Source organism: Synchiropus splendidus, chromosome 7 (genome assembly GCF_027744825.2).
Source record: "Synchiropus splendidus isolate RoL2022-P1 chromosome 7, RoL_Sspl_1.0, whole genome shotgun sequence".
Lineage (NCBI taxonomy): Eukaryota > Metazoa > Chordata > Actinopteri > Syngnathiformes > Callionymidae > Synchiropus > Synchiropus splendidus.
Genome location: NC_071340.1, coordinates 9,436,603 through 9,452,945, shown reverse-complemented (window position 1 = coordinate 9,452,945; position 16,343 = coordinate 9,436,603). Strand labels below are relative to the sequence as shown.

Sequence of the window (16,343 nt, the reverse complement as noted above, 5' to 3'; positions counted from 1 at the left end):
GAGATTTCTAGCTTCTTTATGGCGGAACCCTTTAAGCATGATGTCAGCACTGATGTAAGGAGCTTACGTTTCTGCAGACAGACAACGACCATATCCATTCTGACTAAGCAGTAGCGGGACAAACGGAAAATGGCTTGATCTTCGACTTGAACTTGAACTGAAGGGGACATTCTTTTTTTTCCTGCATCGTTATTTAAGGGCGTGATGGGCCTCCGAAGTCCTTCCCGCGGTCCTGCTCTGCTGTTCCCACACGTTAGAAGGTGCCGGGCTTTTATTGTGAAAGCGGTCGGGACTCCGCAGTTGTTTCACTGGATATCAGCTGAGGGGGACCGAGGGAGGCGTTCCCGCCTCTCATGCCTCCAGTACAAACTTTGATTTACCTACAGCTCTTACACTTTTCCCACTGCTTCTGAGGCGGACTTGACTGTAGTTGGACCGGCGTGGGAGAAGTGAGTCAGGAAGCGCAGGTGGAGTGTTTTCTCATCACTTGGATTTGAGCCGTGACTGAAGACGAGCTGGTGACAGAAAGCGACACTTGCTTAGTTTCATACGCTTTTCAGAGCGTGTGCCTTCTGACTGGCTGAAACCCCTGGGATGGAAACGCGCAACAGCTTGGTCTGGATTGTAAAAACTCTCAAGAAAGAATGAAGTAACCGCTATGGAGCCAGAAAATGCCCCGAACTCCAAAACTTCTGGAGTCGGGGGGTAAGCTCTTTTCCCTTTTTCTTGTCTCAAACAAACACAAATATCGTGTCCATACTACTTGGTTCTCTGTGTTATGTGTAGTTCCCCTCTACATTATATGTCATAACTGTACGGGACTGTTTTTGTATACTAATATTTTAATGTTTGAGAACATGTGCACTTGATTTGGATGTTCTGTTCTTCCAGAGTAAACGACTGTGCAGCTTGTGTGAATGAGCTGCCAAACAAAGTGGGACTTTTCCCTTCTCCCAGAAAATGTATGAGAGGAGGAGAGTTTTATCTTCCCCTCTTCCCCAAATTCCCTCCCTCCCTGCTGAGCATCTCACTCATTTGGTTGGCTGCTCAGCCCGGTGGGAGGAGAATTGAAAGTGAAAACGTTGCATCATATCCTTCTGCTCCTTAGGAGAGAAAGTTGGCTGGGAACTACACTTGTACAGCACTTGAGTACAGTGCTGATGCTTGGCGTGTGTCAGTTGAGAGTAAAATAACTTCCAGAATAGACATTTTTAGGTCACCGACAATCATTTATACTGCTTTGATTAATCAGATAATTGATTTATATATATATATATATATATATATATATATATATATATATATATATATATGCAGTGGTACCTCGGTTCTCGACCACAATCCGTTCCAGACGGCCGTTCGAGAAGCGATTTGTTCAAAATCTGAATAAATTTTTCCCATTACAATGAATGGAAAAAGAAATAATGCGTTCCAAGCCTTAAAACAGGCATTTGTAGGAGTGAATGTAGAGTGTCTGCTGCAGGTGCGCTGTTCCTCTATGTGTGTGGCCGCTGCATGTGGGAGGTGTTGCCGAGTGAGTGACGTCTCTCCAGAAGGGAAGAGGTGCCCGGTGCGTGTCCAGCTCTGAATGTGCGCTTCTGTGCAGTTTGGCTGTGACAAAGTCATAAACCAAGTAACCTAGCTCTGTCCCAGACTCGCCTCATCCCTGTCCCAGCTCCAGCCCACAACAGGACATCAAACCCTGGAGTGAGCGCTCCAGCCTCGGAGGTGTGGAGAGAGAGCACCTCCCCTGTGACACTCTACCACGGTCCAGTGCGGAGACAGGAAAGGTTTTACACCTCAATATGAAGAAAAAACAAGCAGTAAATGTAGCTAACGGGACACGTCTGCATACAGAGGCTGTGTTACACACAATAACAAAGCGCTTTGTGGGTCAGCTAGTTGGTCTGCGCACGGCTTTTTTCTGGATTTTTGTTGAAATCCGAAGCAAAAAAATCTCAAAATTTTTGTTCGAACTCCGATTTGTTCGAATTCCGGGGCGTTTGAAAACCGAGTTACCACTGTATACATATACATACATACATACATTCTGTCAGCAACCATTCAAATTGCTGAGACACAAACAAACACCTGTTGTTAATGATGTTGTGCACAGTACTTTTCCAACGTTCTGCATGTTCTCTTGTGTGGGCTCCGCTTGTATGACATATAATACTCTACTGAGCATGAAAATATCCTGCATCCTGGCCATCAGCTTGAGCAACTATTCCTTAGCCTCTGTGTAAAGAGTTTGACTTTATAAGCCAAAACATCTTCATCATTAGATTCATTCTGATCCGGTAACACAAAATATATATATATTTTTTGTGTAGTGTACAGAGTGATCCATTAAATGAACTGAAGATCTCTGCTATACAATTTTAATGGTGGGTTTCTACTGTGAAGTAGTGAAGGGCCAACAAGGTGATATGAAACCATCTCCTCATTTTCAGAGTTCAGTTGGCGGCTCTGTATGTTTAAAGTTGATGTGAGGTTTCATTGAAATGGTTGACGACTTTAGATCAGAGAGTGCCATCTAGTGGTCTGCAAATGAGCACAGTGTTTCATGAAGCCTCGCAGGTGCCAGGCCATTGAACTTGGCCCGAATGAAAGTGCAAACCTGATTAGCCTGATTCTTTTTTTTTGTCAATTTGTCAATCTTGATATGAAGGCTGGAGATCCATGATGAGCAATGTGGGACACTTAGCTGATACCTTTTTCCAAAGCAACTAACAGAAGTGTGTTAAACGCTGAAGAGATGCTCTTACTTATTGTTATTTTGCTGTTACTACAATTCTACTGCCTGCTCACCACCTTGACTTACTTATATCTGTGGCAAAAGTTTTAGCGTTGTTTTTAGCAAAGAAGTAATAGTTGAGTTTGAAGCCTATGTTGGTCAGTTCTAAGAGTCTTGGATGTCGATGGGAAGTTTATTCTGTCATCCATTGTGGGGTCAAGACTACAATCGGCCTTTGTTTTCTCGTGATGTTTGGCTGATGCTGTGCATGGTGGACAGGCTAAGGCTGCACCATTTCATCATGACAAGCCCTTCCACGCATATGCAGATAAGCTAGTCATCACTTGATATGGTTCTGGATTGTGGGAGGAAACCTGAGGAAACTGAGAGTGCAGCACTGACCACAACCCCAGCGTTGTCATATACTGTATTTAATGATATGAGCTACCTTGTCGCATTAAGATTTGGTGTTCTCCTGACACGGACAATTACAGGGCAGATAGTTAAAAGCAGCTGCCAGCGGTTGACCAGTGTGTTTCAGCTGCCCACTGTAGAAACCACTAATAGACTTGTTGAGTAGCTTTTATGACAGCGCTGTCACGGCGGGCTGCTTAATGCAAACATGAGTTTCGCTCCACGAACAGCTTCTGCTACTTCACTCAGCCGCTTTATTAGCTCTGGAAGGCTGTTAAAAGATGGTGATAACAGACTGCTACCTATAAAGACAACTGCGTCAAACACGCACTGTAACATAGACGGCTATAGGCGAGAGGTTGTTAAGTCTCAGTCACATTATGGTGCAGAACATCTCACCGCTTGGTTGCTGTCAGAATGAAGGTCAAGGTGAAAAAGCTGTGCAATATCATGTTATGATACATTGGCATACAAGAAAACCGGTTCAGTGAAAGGTGGATTCAGTGAAAGAATACAGACAGACCAGTCTATTGAGGGTTTCTGATCTCAGACATTCTCTTTGTTGGGTGGTACACTGATTTATAGCAAACACCTGTGGTTCTAAGCCGCACCAGGAACAAGAAGAAATGATGTTTTGGAACATGATGTGCTGTTGCAGTTCGGTTTTGGAAAGAAGTGTTTCCGCTCCAGGAGCTTTTCCACCAACATCTTCTGCACTACTTGTTATGGATCATTTTGAATGGAGGACTTTGGAGCGGTGGATAACAGTATTGTGTTCCTTTTAAATACATGAATTTAGCTTTCACCAGTCAAAACAATGACGCAAAAGGATGTAGAAAGTTGGATGTCTGCCACTGACTGGATTTAACTGTCCAGATGACCTTGGATATAGCAATGTTATTTTCCCTTCCCGTTTGACCTTTTTCACCCCTGACAGTGGTCTCCACCGGTTCCAGCCAGCCTGCACACTCCTCTTCACCACTATTGATCTTTGAATGACTTAGCAATACTTGGTTTCCACCACCTCAGTTCCCTTCATCCTCACCCTCCCTCCCTCATATTCACACTCGGGCATTCAGCCTTCCTCTTCAGAATTTCACAGCTCTTCTCCCCAGCTTCTTCTCCACCTCCTCTTCACTCTCATAGATAAAACACACCTAGTTTTTAAGATCAACATTCTAGGTCGATAAAATCATGGTGCCATTGAAGTTGCTATCGTCAAATTTGAAAAGCGCGTTCTGCTATCTGTGAGCGGAATGACGAGGATAAATGACAGCACTGATGTAGAAAACCTGCTGCGCTTGTCTCTATCTTGACTTAATTTCTAGATCTCGGGGGATGAAGTGTTTACTGGGGTTGACAGGGAAGAATCAGTCACCTGGTTCTGATCTTACTTCTGTCAGGCTCCGAGATAAAAACATCCATCTTCTCTCGAAGCAGATGTGTGAGTCTTCTAAACAAAGCTCTAGCTGCCTTTCCTGCTGGGGTGGGAGGAAGAGGTGCGAGAGGGGTCAGACACACAAGTTCCTTTTTCATTAAAAGATGTGGTTTATTTTGTACTTCAACATGCGTTGAGAATTTAGTTATTTGGAAGTGTTCTATTGGAAGCAGCATGGATGTTCAAGCTTGACGGCTTCTTGTTATCGTTTTCTTCTTCTCCAGGAGAACGCTGATCTTTTGGATTATATTCTGGTTCGCCCGGTCCATAGCGCCCACACAAGGTCAAGGTGAGTCCCGTCTTATAACAAAGATGTTTTCTATATCATATTTGAGTTTAGTTTTAGTTCATCGAGCCACAGAAGAGGAAGTTAAATCAGGTTCAAATGAAAAACGTTTTCTCTGCGGAACATTCCTTTTATTCCAAGTGCCACATGCCCTGCTGCACCTTGTAAAAGAGGTAAATAATTTATGGTGCTATCTTATTTGTGCACTGGCCTCTTAGTTACATTTTGAGAAATTACTTTTTCCACTTTCTACTATAACACTACTAGTAGCATTTTAGAATCATTTGAAGCGCATGTCTTCTTTTTTGTCCTTTGAAACATCCATCTACTTGACTACAACAACAACATTTGTGTCATATTTCAAGTAGGCAATAAAGAAATGGCAATGACAAAATTGGGCTTTGCCAGATGTTGCATTGGGGGGTTCTTTGCGTGATATGTGTGGTCATTAGTGCCGCATCCTACTGCCCCAAAGGCTCCATCCTTAAGATGTAGATGGCAATCTTCATTTCCCATTACACATCCGACTCACTATGTTTTCCCAGAGAGACAATTAACAGTGACTAATCCCTCAATTTAAATTCTTTGAATTGCAGACCACAAAAGAGCGGAGTCCTCCTCCATATTTCCAAAAGCTGCGTCAGATGATCGCAGGGCTGCTTGAAGTGTGGAGGCCAAACATTCAATAGAACGTTCCTTCCCCTGAGAGCAATGAGAATACTGACCTCCCTTTTTGTTGCACTCAGAGTGAAACTGTTTGACACTACAGACTCCCTTCGGAATTCCCCGTCCCCTTCTTTGATGGAGTTGTCTAAGCATTTGTTCCACTTGAGCGTTTGAGGAGGCCATGTCAGAGTAACAGTGTTGATTTCCTTTTTTTCCCCAAAAAAACATTTGACCACTTTCCAGTAAATGACATGAGAATTATTCCAATTATTCCTGGTTTGAATGGCTGAACATTTTCCCATGTTTTGGCGTGTCCACTGTAACCTGGACCAGTCCAAGTCCATCTCACCATCTGACTGACTCTGGGACTTTTTAATTGCCTCTTGTTGCCCACTGCACCACAACTTTGCTCAAACAAACCCAATTTCCGTGTCATAAAATCCAAACAACAAAATGTTATGCACAATATTGTGCTTTTGCGACAGTATTTGACCACTACATTGCAACACTAAATTTGGTCGTTCCTGTAAACAATATACAAGCTTAGTTGAATCAAATAAACTCAACATATTGTTGTCCAAACCAGTCCAAATAAATAATAACTCTCCAGATGTGGGATGAACGGAACAACCCGTTGGATCAGTGAGCTCATCTTTATGATAAAAGCTCTCCTTCTTTTTAGCGACTGACTTGCTGTGACATATTACTTAAGGAAGGTCCCTGCGCTGTCACAATCTGTTCCGTCTGTTTGCAAGTTACTATCTGGTCGTCATAATGCAAGACTAATGCAGACTTCTCCAGGGACACTGGAGGGTTCATGTGTGATCTTGGCAGATGGACAGTTTCAAACATTGTGTTTGACAAGTCACCCCAGCTAGAGTCAAGGAAATGGCCCTCGCAGATACGAAGCCAACCTCATTCCAGATGGGAGATCATTTGTCAGTGACCTTTTGGAACTTGGCTATAGATGGAATCAAACTAAACGCTTCCTTTTCATTATTAATATTCTCTATATATGCTGCCAAAAGTCCTGTGGATGTTGGACTTGGATGAGATGTGCTCTGGCACTCACATACCACTGCTGGAATTTAAATATATTTTAAATCCAATTCACAAGTTAATAATTAATTGCAATGAATTGTAAAAAAATGCTAATATTTTTGGTTATTAAATTGAAATTATATACCCTTTATTTACCTTTGCAATCAATATAGAGACTGACATATTATGCATGTACACTATTTTATTCAATATAAATCCATATATATAATTTCACTGTTTTGTTTCTTTTATTTTCATATTCAAACATCATATGTCCCACTTAAATTTTCTTGAAGTGAGCTTGATTTAGAGCATAAAAAACCATACATGACCTTCTTGGTCACTTGTTTTTCTCCTATAAGAAGAGGACTTATAGCCAGTTCTTCAACTCGGTCACAGTAAAGCCTCGGGCAGCCCACCCCAACTGCATTTGTCATCACTGAATTAAAAGGAAACAGACATTTCCTTCCATTAAAATCAGTGATGCATCGCTGAAAATGGAAGACAAACATCTTTGTTCTCCTGTCTGCAGGTTTTCAGCCCAGCTGACCTCCCACAGCACACACTGGGAGTCCGTCCTCTGAACACCACTAATGTCAAAACTAATTCTATCCCTCCCGATCTGAGACCCATTATTCATCAGTTGCTGCTCGTATATTTGCTTTGAGTCCGACTGGAAAAATGTGGATACGTGAGACCTGTTGATAATCTTTTAATTTGCACACGCTGAGAGGATTAACAGAATATTTTGTGAGCTCTGACCTACAATAATGAATTCCTCTGGTAATCATTTCAATACCAGAAAGAAACATTTAGACAGCACTGCTGGTCTTCATCTGTCAAAATACAAGTTTCAATTGAAGCATTTCTATCGATTTTTGTTTTCGATGTTGCACATCCTTTTAAAGCAACTACCACAGCGAGGGTTAGTGTCATTGCTGAAGGAAACAGTTGGAGAATAGGTGTTTGATAAGTTGCGAGCGTTTCAAAGCAGAAGTGTGGATCGAATCAGCCGCTGAGAACTGTAAACTAGACTTTCAATTGTGCAAAAATAACCCTCATTTCCTCAGTGCAGTAGCAGTTCAACAGCAAAGAAAGCGGTCTGCGGAACGTGATCTTGGTCTCCTCACTGCCGAAGCATTAATCGTCACACTTTACCAGACAGAGATGACTTTGCTCTTTCAAGTCTCCTCTCCAGGGAGCAGCAGTTTGCTCATCACAGCTGATGAAATAATTGCCTGTTTTGCGACACTTCCCCCAAACTGAATGCGACCTGATGTGATTCCCTCCTTGAATTGTTAGGCGGCATTTCAAATTTCCATTTCATCCGGATTTTGATTAATCCAATTAGTCACAGGATTGCGCCAGTGTGCTGCATCCTGGTTCCTGCGTGGAATGCAGATGAGTGCAATTCACCAAAGGTCACTGTCCTTGTTGAGTCTGGTGTTCGCACTTCTGTTCTCGAACACGCACCGCAATGTGTCAGCTTCATCTGGATGGATATTCTGGAAAGGTGAAATAACAAGTGATTTAGTGCAACAAAGCAAACAAAAATAGTAAATAGGAACCTGTCTTCAGGAACAATAACAATGTGGAACTTAAGTATGAAGGTCTCAGCCTAAATCATGACTGGTAACCCTAAACAGGATTAGTGGAACTCAAATTACTCCAATTCAGATTTACGCGTCCTTGGCTCCCGTGTTAGGAAGTCAATGTTCCGTTGTGTTTTTTCATTTTTGGTGGCGTCAGAGGTCCAAACCGAGTATCCTCACATTGCCTCAGCAGGTCCCTTGCTTCATTGAAAGCTGCTCGACGTTTCCTCACCACCTCCAAGTAGTCCGGAAAAATGGAGATTCGCTTCGTGTTGTACTGAAGTGGATGTTTACTTTCCGCTTTCTACATGACGTCCATTTTCTCAGCGAACTAGTGGAATTTCACCAGAATGTGTCTTGGCGGGCCTGTGTCACTTGCTTTTGCATGAAGGCTTCTATGTGCTCGGAGTGTAGTCCAGTGTATCTTGTAAAACAAAGGTAACGTGTCAGTTAATGATTTTTCCCCATTAAAAATCCAAAAAGAAAGAATCCTGAAACTGCCTTTGGTGTCACTTTGAGATTCTAATGGAAATAGTGGGTATTTGATACTTAGGGAATGACAATGTGTGACTTCACAGAAACCGATTTCACTGTGTTTGAATGCTCATTTTATGTATGTCAGTAGAGATCAGATGATTTGGAAATCTCTTTTTAGTGTCTCAGTATTCTGGATAGGCAAGTCACAGTGAAAAAACGCGTAAGAAACCACAGAGAGCCTTGAGAAAGCTCACTGGAACACTGCTTCAACCACAGACTCAGAACACAGGCAGTGGTGTTTAGGTCACGGAAGACTCCAGGCATTGATCGATTATGAAATGAAAAAACAATGTTAGGAAAACAAGTGGTTGAAAGTGGTGTACTGTGTAAAAAATGGAAGTCTCACAGACATGTCAGTTGTTTGGGATGTTGGCAATCTAGATTTCAATTTGCTTGGTGAGAAAATGTTGGGGGTGCTTTAGGGGAGACTAAAGACCAGTTGCAGCTAGAAAAGTCAGGGTGATCTGTGTCCAGTACCAGAGAGAAATAAACAATGCTATGTACTTCTTCTTTGCAGATGTGGATGTTATGCAGCAGCTTGGTCTCTCTGGACGAATGGTCCATGGCACTTCCTCTTTATTACCTCCCTATGTGCCAGTTGGTGTCATCCCCATCCAGTCTGGAGTTATCCTCACCCCCCGGGCACGGATCCAAGCCCCTCTGTACACTGTTCTCCCCACGACTTTTAAATCCACGAGTTTCTCAGTGATCCTCAGCCTGTTGGTTCATCGAATCAACAGCGCCTTCCTCTTTTCTGTTCTGTCCAAGAAACGGAAATTGCAACTTGGGCTGCAGCTCCAGTCAGGGAAGGTCCTGGTGCATGTTGGCCAGAGAAACTATGTAACTTTTGACTACGACGTCCACGATGGCAGATGGCATCATCTGGCCTTGGATGTCCGGGGCCATCTGCTGACCTTGTACACATCATGTGGAAACAAAAGCGTACAAGCAGACTTGCATTTAAAAAAGGAGGAGGTACTGGATCCTGAGGGATCATTCTTGCTGGGGAAAATGAACTTCAACTCTGTGCCATTCGAAGGTGCAATTTGTCAGTTTGACATTTATCCCTCTGCACAGGCAGCTCATAACTATTGCAATTACATTAAGAAGCAATGCAGGGAAGCTGACAGCCATCGGCCGGTGTTTGCTCCCCTGCCTCCTTTAGTTCCGAAAGACGTGACTATCTCTCCAGTAACGGTGCTTCCCTTGGTGGAACTCTACGATAAACCTCAAAGAGACTCTGTGCTTGGCAGGCATGATTTGCAAACTGACCATTTGTTTCGATGGAATAGGACCCCCTCCTCCAAAAAACCTAGGTACACCTCAGTGACCGCGGCTTCATTTGTTGATGCAAGGATAGAAAATCCGTTCAATCTTGCCACAGAAAGCGTCACTAGTGCCCTCCAGATCAGCCAAACCTCAATACCAGCACTAAGAAATGTAACTCAAAAAGAGAGGACACATGAAGAGGAAGTCAATGGTCACGTACTTTTCAGGACAACCATGGCTCCGGCAAGCCAACCTCCAAGGCAGAGTACGAACCGCCATCCCACAATTTCAACGACTCAGGGGTCTCCTTTAAACACCCTCCTTCCAAAGAAAAGGCAATCAACCACAGCAGCTCCAAAGAAAGTAATTTGGAAGGTGCCCAATACACAGGAAGTCTCTTCATTCATCCCCATTACTCCAGCTGCAACAGATGGCTTCCAAACATATGACCTTGAGCCCACACAGTTCTCTCTCCTCGCTGGACCCCCCGGACTTAAGGGAGAGCCAGGACCACCGGTGAGTGAGTCTTCATCTTTAGGCGGTGGAAGGAGGGGGTTCTATTTAAGTATTGGCAAGCTGAGGATGTGTTTACTTACTAACTACATGTATCTCTGGTGTTCTTTGATCCTACTTGTTATCCCTCAGCCAAAATGTATTTGACAGATTTCATATGTTGCAATGTAATGAAAGGAAGTCAGCACATCTGTAAACATTTGCATTGAAAATAACAAACTTCCCCATGCAACTGATAGAAGTGATCTTTCTCCAGTGAAGTCAACCGTGTTTACACAATGCAAATTCAACTCAGAAGTAATCTCAAGGCACTTTACACTGCAGAGCTGGAGGCCATTTTAATTAAGGGTGTTCAAAACATTTTCAAGATGAGCCAGGAAAACGCTGACAGACCTCTGTGTCACAGCTAATATCCTATATATATATATATATATATATATTCCATTCCCTGAAATCATTCATTGAAATATGACTGTTTTTGAGTTAAAAAACTTGCCAAAAGTAACTAAGAGTGATGCCCCACTGCCTTATTAAACCTCAAAAACATCTGTTAGCTATGATCAGATTTGGTCGACACATTAACAGGGAATCAACATTAAGTTCGTTCATGTAGCAAACTGAATACAGGAATTCTTTCTCAGAGTTGAAACCTGAAGTGTCTGTTCAGTACTTTCAGCAGAGGACACAGGATGACTGCTCATATTTTCCACTGTTTAGAAAAACACTGTATTCTTACATGAGGAAATGTTGACCGAACTGACTGTTCTAAGTAAATCCTTCCTGCTTTGGCAGTGATAGAAACCACAATGCTGCTTACCCTTGAAGTTGTTTCCTTGAAGGAGAGCAGCCACTGATGTTGGTCGACCACAATGGTTCTTCAGGAGGTTTGACAGGAGACTTTGTTGAATGTTCCCAACTGGTTTGAGGCTCTGTATGTATAGAATGTATATAGATTTCTTTATTCTGGTAGGATTTGTTTTGCTCTTCAGCAGTTCCAAGCCTGCACATTAAATCTGGGTAGTATTATGTTTAAAGGGAATATGATGGTCTGCTACTCATTTTTTGGGTATTTATCCAGTTGCATAAGTGATGATGTGAAACCTGGACTAGATGTTCTTCAACATGGCGATCTGTTGCTGTGTAGCGACATGATAGGAGTGATTGAATATTTATAGTTCCTTCATTGCTTTACACAGCCTTCAAAAGTTTTCACCAATTTTATTCAATTCTGAAACCAATGAGCAAAGTTTGGTGATTTGCAACTCTGCAGGAACAGTTTTCAATTAGTTGGTCGACAAGTGGACGTGAAAAACCGATTCGTATCTGCTAGTAGCAATTACGGATTCCTCCATGAAATGTTGAAAATGTCCATGTTTCACACTAGTTGTTATTGATCTGTTGCTTCATTTCCACCCTTACATTTAGAGACTTGTTTATTCAGGACCACATGAGTTGAATCCCAGTGCGATTTTAAATTTCTGTTTATCTACTATCCTTAGAAGGAAAAACAACAAAAGTTGTTTCACTCCAAAAACTTGTCCGTGGATTCCTTTCCAAAGCCATCGATTTTGCTCATTACCCTTCTGGCTTATCGAATCAAACATGGATATCCCAGATAACTAGGGCTGGAGTGCATCTGACACTTTTGACCAAGTTTGCCAAATATCTGCTGTAAACTTGTGGAGTCACATAAACACAGATGTAGCCATGGGGATAAGAGACCACTGCCCCTAGATCTGGAACATTCTCCAGTTCCACAGGTTGACCCCTCATTAGCTTTGACCTCCGTGAGCTTTGCTAACCCAAGTATGAAATTGTTTTAAAACTGTCTGATGGGCCTCATTCATTTGATAGGCTGGTGCTGGAATTGGTGTGGACATCCCTGCCAAAACATTGAGTCAGTCCTGCTGTCTAAGACATTAGTCTATTGGATTGTAATAGTATTAGGTGCTGTTGGGTGGATGCCTGACTTCCTAACAAGACATTCCCATGGATGCCAGTATGCCTGAGTGTTTTGCAACAGCTGGAGACTCACATTGTTTTAAGTTTCACAAACCACAGCTTTAGTCTTAATTTTCCTGGTCACACTGAACATTTGTTTCCCTAACTAAACAACATATTGATTCGCCCTCCTAGAGGGCCACTAGATTATTATTATTTTGTTTTACACCGCTGGGCCTTGAGGGCCATGAGACACTCAGTTATAATACACTTGCCACATACAGTGGCAGTAGTGTGTCATTGTCTTGACAGCTGCAAATATGTGATAGTTACCAACTATGGAGAAGTTCATGAAAATGATAAAGAAAGTGATGGCACCCCAAACAGTAAAAACTGTTCACCTGTTGGAGCAGTTTTAAAAATATTTTTGCATTTTATGGCAATACTTTCATTCATCTTCTTTAGAGTTTATTTATGAAAAGAAAATATTTAATGATATTTAGACATTGTTTTATTATACATACAGTTTTCCCAATTTTCTCAACAGAACATGATATGCACGTGGTTCTGCTGCCTTTTCGATGACAAGTATCTTTGCGCTGATGACATGGTTTTGTGTCATTTCACAAGGTTTTGGTTTGTTTGCATGTATGGTTATTGTACACAAATGAATTCAGTCAATCTGAAATCAGAAATCACAGTAATGAATCAGTTCTATTCCTTGAATGGGCCCCATTTGTTCTGGAAAAGGTGGGCCTCAAGATCAAAAAGGTTAAGCCCCCCTGCTGTAAACAACACCATACTTAGCAAGCATCCATTGTAAATAAACTAGCCATTAGTTAACTGACGGTCATATGTGTTTCCCAGTCTAGTGTTACCCTTTTCCTTTGTATTCTCCAGGGCCTTCAAGGTCTTCCTGGACTGCCTGGAAAGGCAGGAAAGAGGGGTCCCCAGGTGAGTGCCACCCAGTCTACCATTCTCTTCTTTAGCTCTGTGATATTCGTCTGACTGGCAAGAGCAGGTTATTGCAGCCTCTTTGTCTCAGGGTGCGATCAGAACATTTTTCTTCTGGTCACCGGAGTATAAGTTTTAGTTGGACAATGAATCCAACTAAAAGAACAACAAATGTGATAAAGTTTTACATAGTAAACCACAACTAATCTGCTCACTCTAAGTACAAAGGCCAGATGCTCCTCTAGTTCTTCATGAGAACATTAATGGACCAACTTTGAGGTGTCAGGTGATGAAAGAGAATCAGCTCTGTACTCCTTCCTTGTTAATGTTGAATGACTGCATCCAGCTCACGGTCCTCCCATCCCTCAGTGCTGAGCCAAAGATACTCAAACTCCTCGAGAACTCATTCCTAGCTTCAAGTTTGTATTCCAACCTTTTCTGACGGGTTCTGACCATGGTCTCCGTCTTGACTTGGCTGGAGTTCAGCCAAATGGACTGCCGTATTTAGCTTGAAATTGCTTATTTGCTTAATTACCAGTCATATTTTCTTTCTGTGTGTGTGTTACCTGCTGCGGCTTGTGAGGCCGTGCCCTGCGGTCAGGCCTCGGTGAGGTGGGCCATGTGAACCCAATCTCTTTAAACAGCGAAGAAAGAAGGCTTTGTCCCAATCTTATTAAATGCATTTAAGACCCTGTCTGGAGCTCAGAAGGTCCCTCATGTAGCACACCAACGTCTTTGAGCTCATTCATCATCCAGCTCCCGAGACTCCAGTTTTCACTGTTTGTATTCCACAATGATTTTTGCCAATTAGTTCACGTGTTTCGTGCGGGATTACACACAACACCAGGGATCAGCAAACAAGTGTGGGCCAACAAAAGCCCAAACAGTTGGAAGAATGAGAGACTCTTAAGCATCTTGGGCTTCTGAGCTTCTTGGATAGTCACTATGTTGTGTTCCAGTTTGTTTTTGATCCATTTTGCTGTGCTGGTTCCTGCTGTTTGTCATGTGGTCACTGTAGAGCTGAAGCAGAAACCATCTTCAGTCAAAATACCGACTGGCTCACTTGTCCAACAATTACACCAGTCTGTGAGCTCATTTGACCCAGTATAAGGTGACACAGAGCCCGAGTTCTGTGGACCCGGCTGGGGATTCTTGCCGCAAGATGAGAGCTTTTGTGTAAATACAGGCTAAGAAGAAGAAGAGAGAATGAGCGTCTATCTACCTAATGCGAAACACAAAGTCAAATGAATCACACATGAGAAGAGGAAAGATTCAAGCTCATGAGTAATGACACAATAATGACCTCACTGTAAGTTTGTTGGGTGTCTATTCAAAGACTTCCACTTTTTCTCCAGTTTAAGTGATGCTCTACATCGTGAACCACCTTTCTAGCAAGTGTGTTTTTTATACTCCAGGTGACTTTTCCTTGACCTGGCTTTCCAGTTTTACCATGCTGTTTACTCATATCTCTTCTGAACGGAACGGATCTACATTCCTCTCCAAGTCAGGATAGTGTACCGTACTCTGGAAAACTTGAGTCAAAATTTAGTCAGCTGCCTTTTGTCTTTTGAGGTCAAACCTGCCCTCCCTATCAGCAGCATCACTCTTGTGTGTAATGCAATTTGTAACATTTGGTTCCAAACCTCTGTGTTTTCTCCGCCCAGTGCTCCTTATCTGAAGATAATGGCTCCCATACGCTAGAATTTAGAGTGAGTGGAACAAGGTGGATGCAATGGAGGAGGGGCTGGAAATGTGTAGATGAGCTTCTGTGAAGTGACTCCATATGTCAAGGGGCGGTGGGGAGGCTGATTTGTCTCCACAGTCTGATAATGGAGTGCGGATCACCCTGCTCTCACTGACAGCTCATAACCTTTTCTGTCTGTCTCATAGTAACAGTATTGCTTCTTCACACCACCAGATCCGTCCTGTTATTTCCACGTCCCATAGTGGAGTTTTCTGACCCTGATTTTTTTCTTGACAAATTCAATTGCGTGCATTGTTCGAAATGCGTCAGAGATCTGCTGTGAGCCTCAGCCTTGCCATCATGGCCGTCCAACTTACAGAGGAGGTTAGAGAGGAGTCTGTCTAAGTCACGGGAGGTGAAGAGGAGAGTGCAGCCAGCGTGGAACGGATGAAGAAGACTGACGGAGCAAAGAACAAAAGGGAAGGATCTGTAGACAGTAGTGAGACCTGCCATGATGCATGCATGGATCAGGGAATCAGAAGATGGAAGAGGGAGACAGGGAGGTCAGCGTGAGCGGAAGAGCAGAGGGACAGCTCAACAGGAGAATTTCTGAGACAAAGGACATGGAGGAAGAAGAGAGAAGAGGAAGAAACCAGTGAGGTATAGAGGGAGACCCGGGCTGGGCCTGAGGCCACATGCAGCCCTCTGATCTGCCCCAGATGAAGTCAGTGTAAAAGTGGGAATGTGGAAATGCAGAGCGTATTATTCTCTCCATCAGCTGAGGATTTTGTTTTCATGTAACTTGTAACTCTTTAAAGCAATTATCCTAGATTATTCATTATTTTCTTTTTATTTTCATTCTTTCACAGGTTTTTGTTTTATTATTTTTCAAAACCAGTTTTTGATTTCCTGTACTTTATAATAAAAACATGTTATCAATTAGGCTATTTATTACTTTGTGTTTTTAATAATAATAACAACGATAATAATAATAATAATAATAATAATAATAATAATAATAATAATAATAATAATAATATGCATAAAATGTATTTTTTTAAGATACAGATAACCTGGGAAATGCCAGTAGGTGAATAGTTTTCATGATTAAAATAAACCCACTTTAAACTACATATCAAAAAAAGAAATATTAATATAACTATTAAGTATATTAATGCAGCATGAGAAGCACCAGCAGAACTGTTGGTTAAATGAGGTTGACAGCTCAGAAGGAAGTCAGTTTTTTTTCCTCGAAATAATTCAAGTGTCAA

General features: G+C 42.3%; 1 protein-coding gene across 3 annotated transcripts in view; it reads left to right on the top strand.

The window, feature by feature from the left end:
- Positions 1-214: 214 nt before the first annotated feature.
- LOC128762163 (collagen alpha-1(XXVII) chain B-like) overlaps positions 215-16,343 on the top strand; it is a 65,563-nt gene continuing 49,434 nt past the window's right edge. For 2 of the 3 annotated variants that reach the window (XR_008415536.1, XM_053870149.1), the window contains exons 1-4: positions 215-705; positions 4,814-4,878; positions 9,229-10,496; positions 13,335-13,388. Coding sequence is in view for 2 of the 3 variants with exons in the window: in XM_053870149.1 (XP_053726124.1) it covers positions 659-705; positions 4,814-4,878; positions 9,229-10,496; positions 13,335-13,388 (1,434 nt within the window). In the remaining variant the exon portion in view is untranslated. The remainder of the gene's footprint in view (positions 706-4,813; positions 4,879-9,228; positions 10,497-13,334; positions 13,389-16,343) is intronic. The other variant, XM_053870148.1, reaches the window with a different exon arrangement.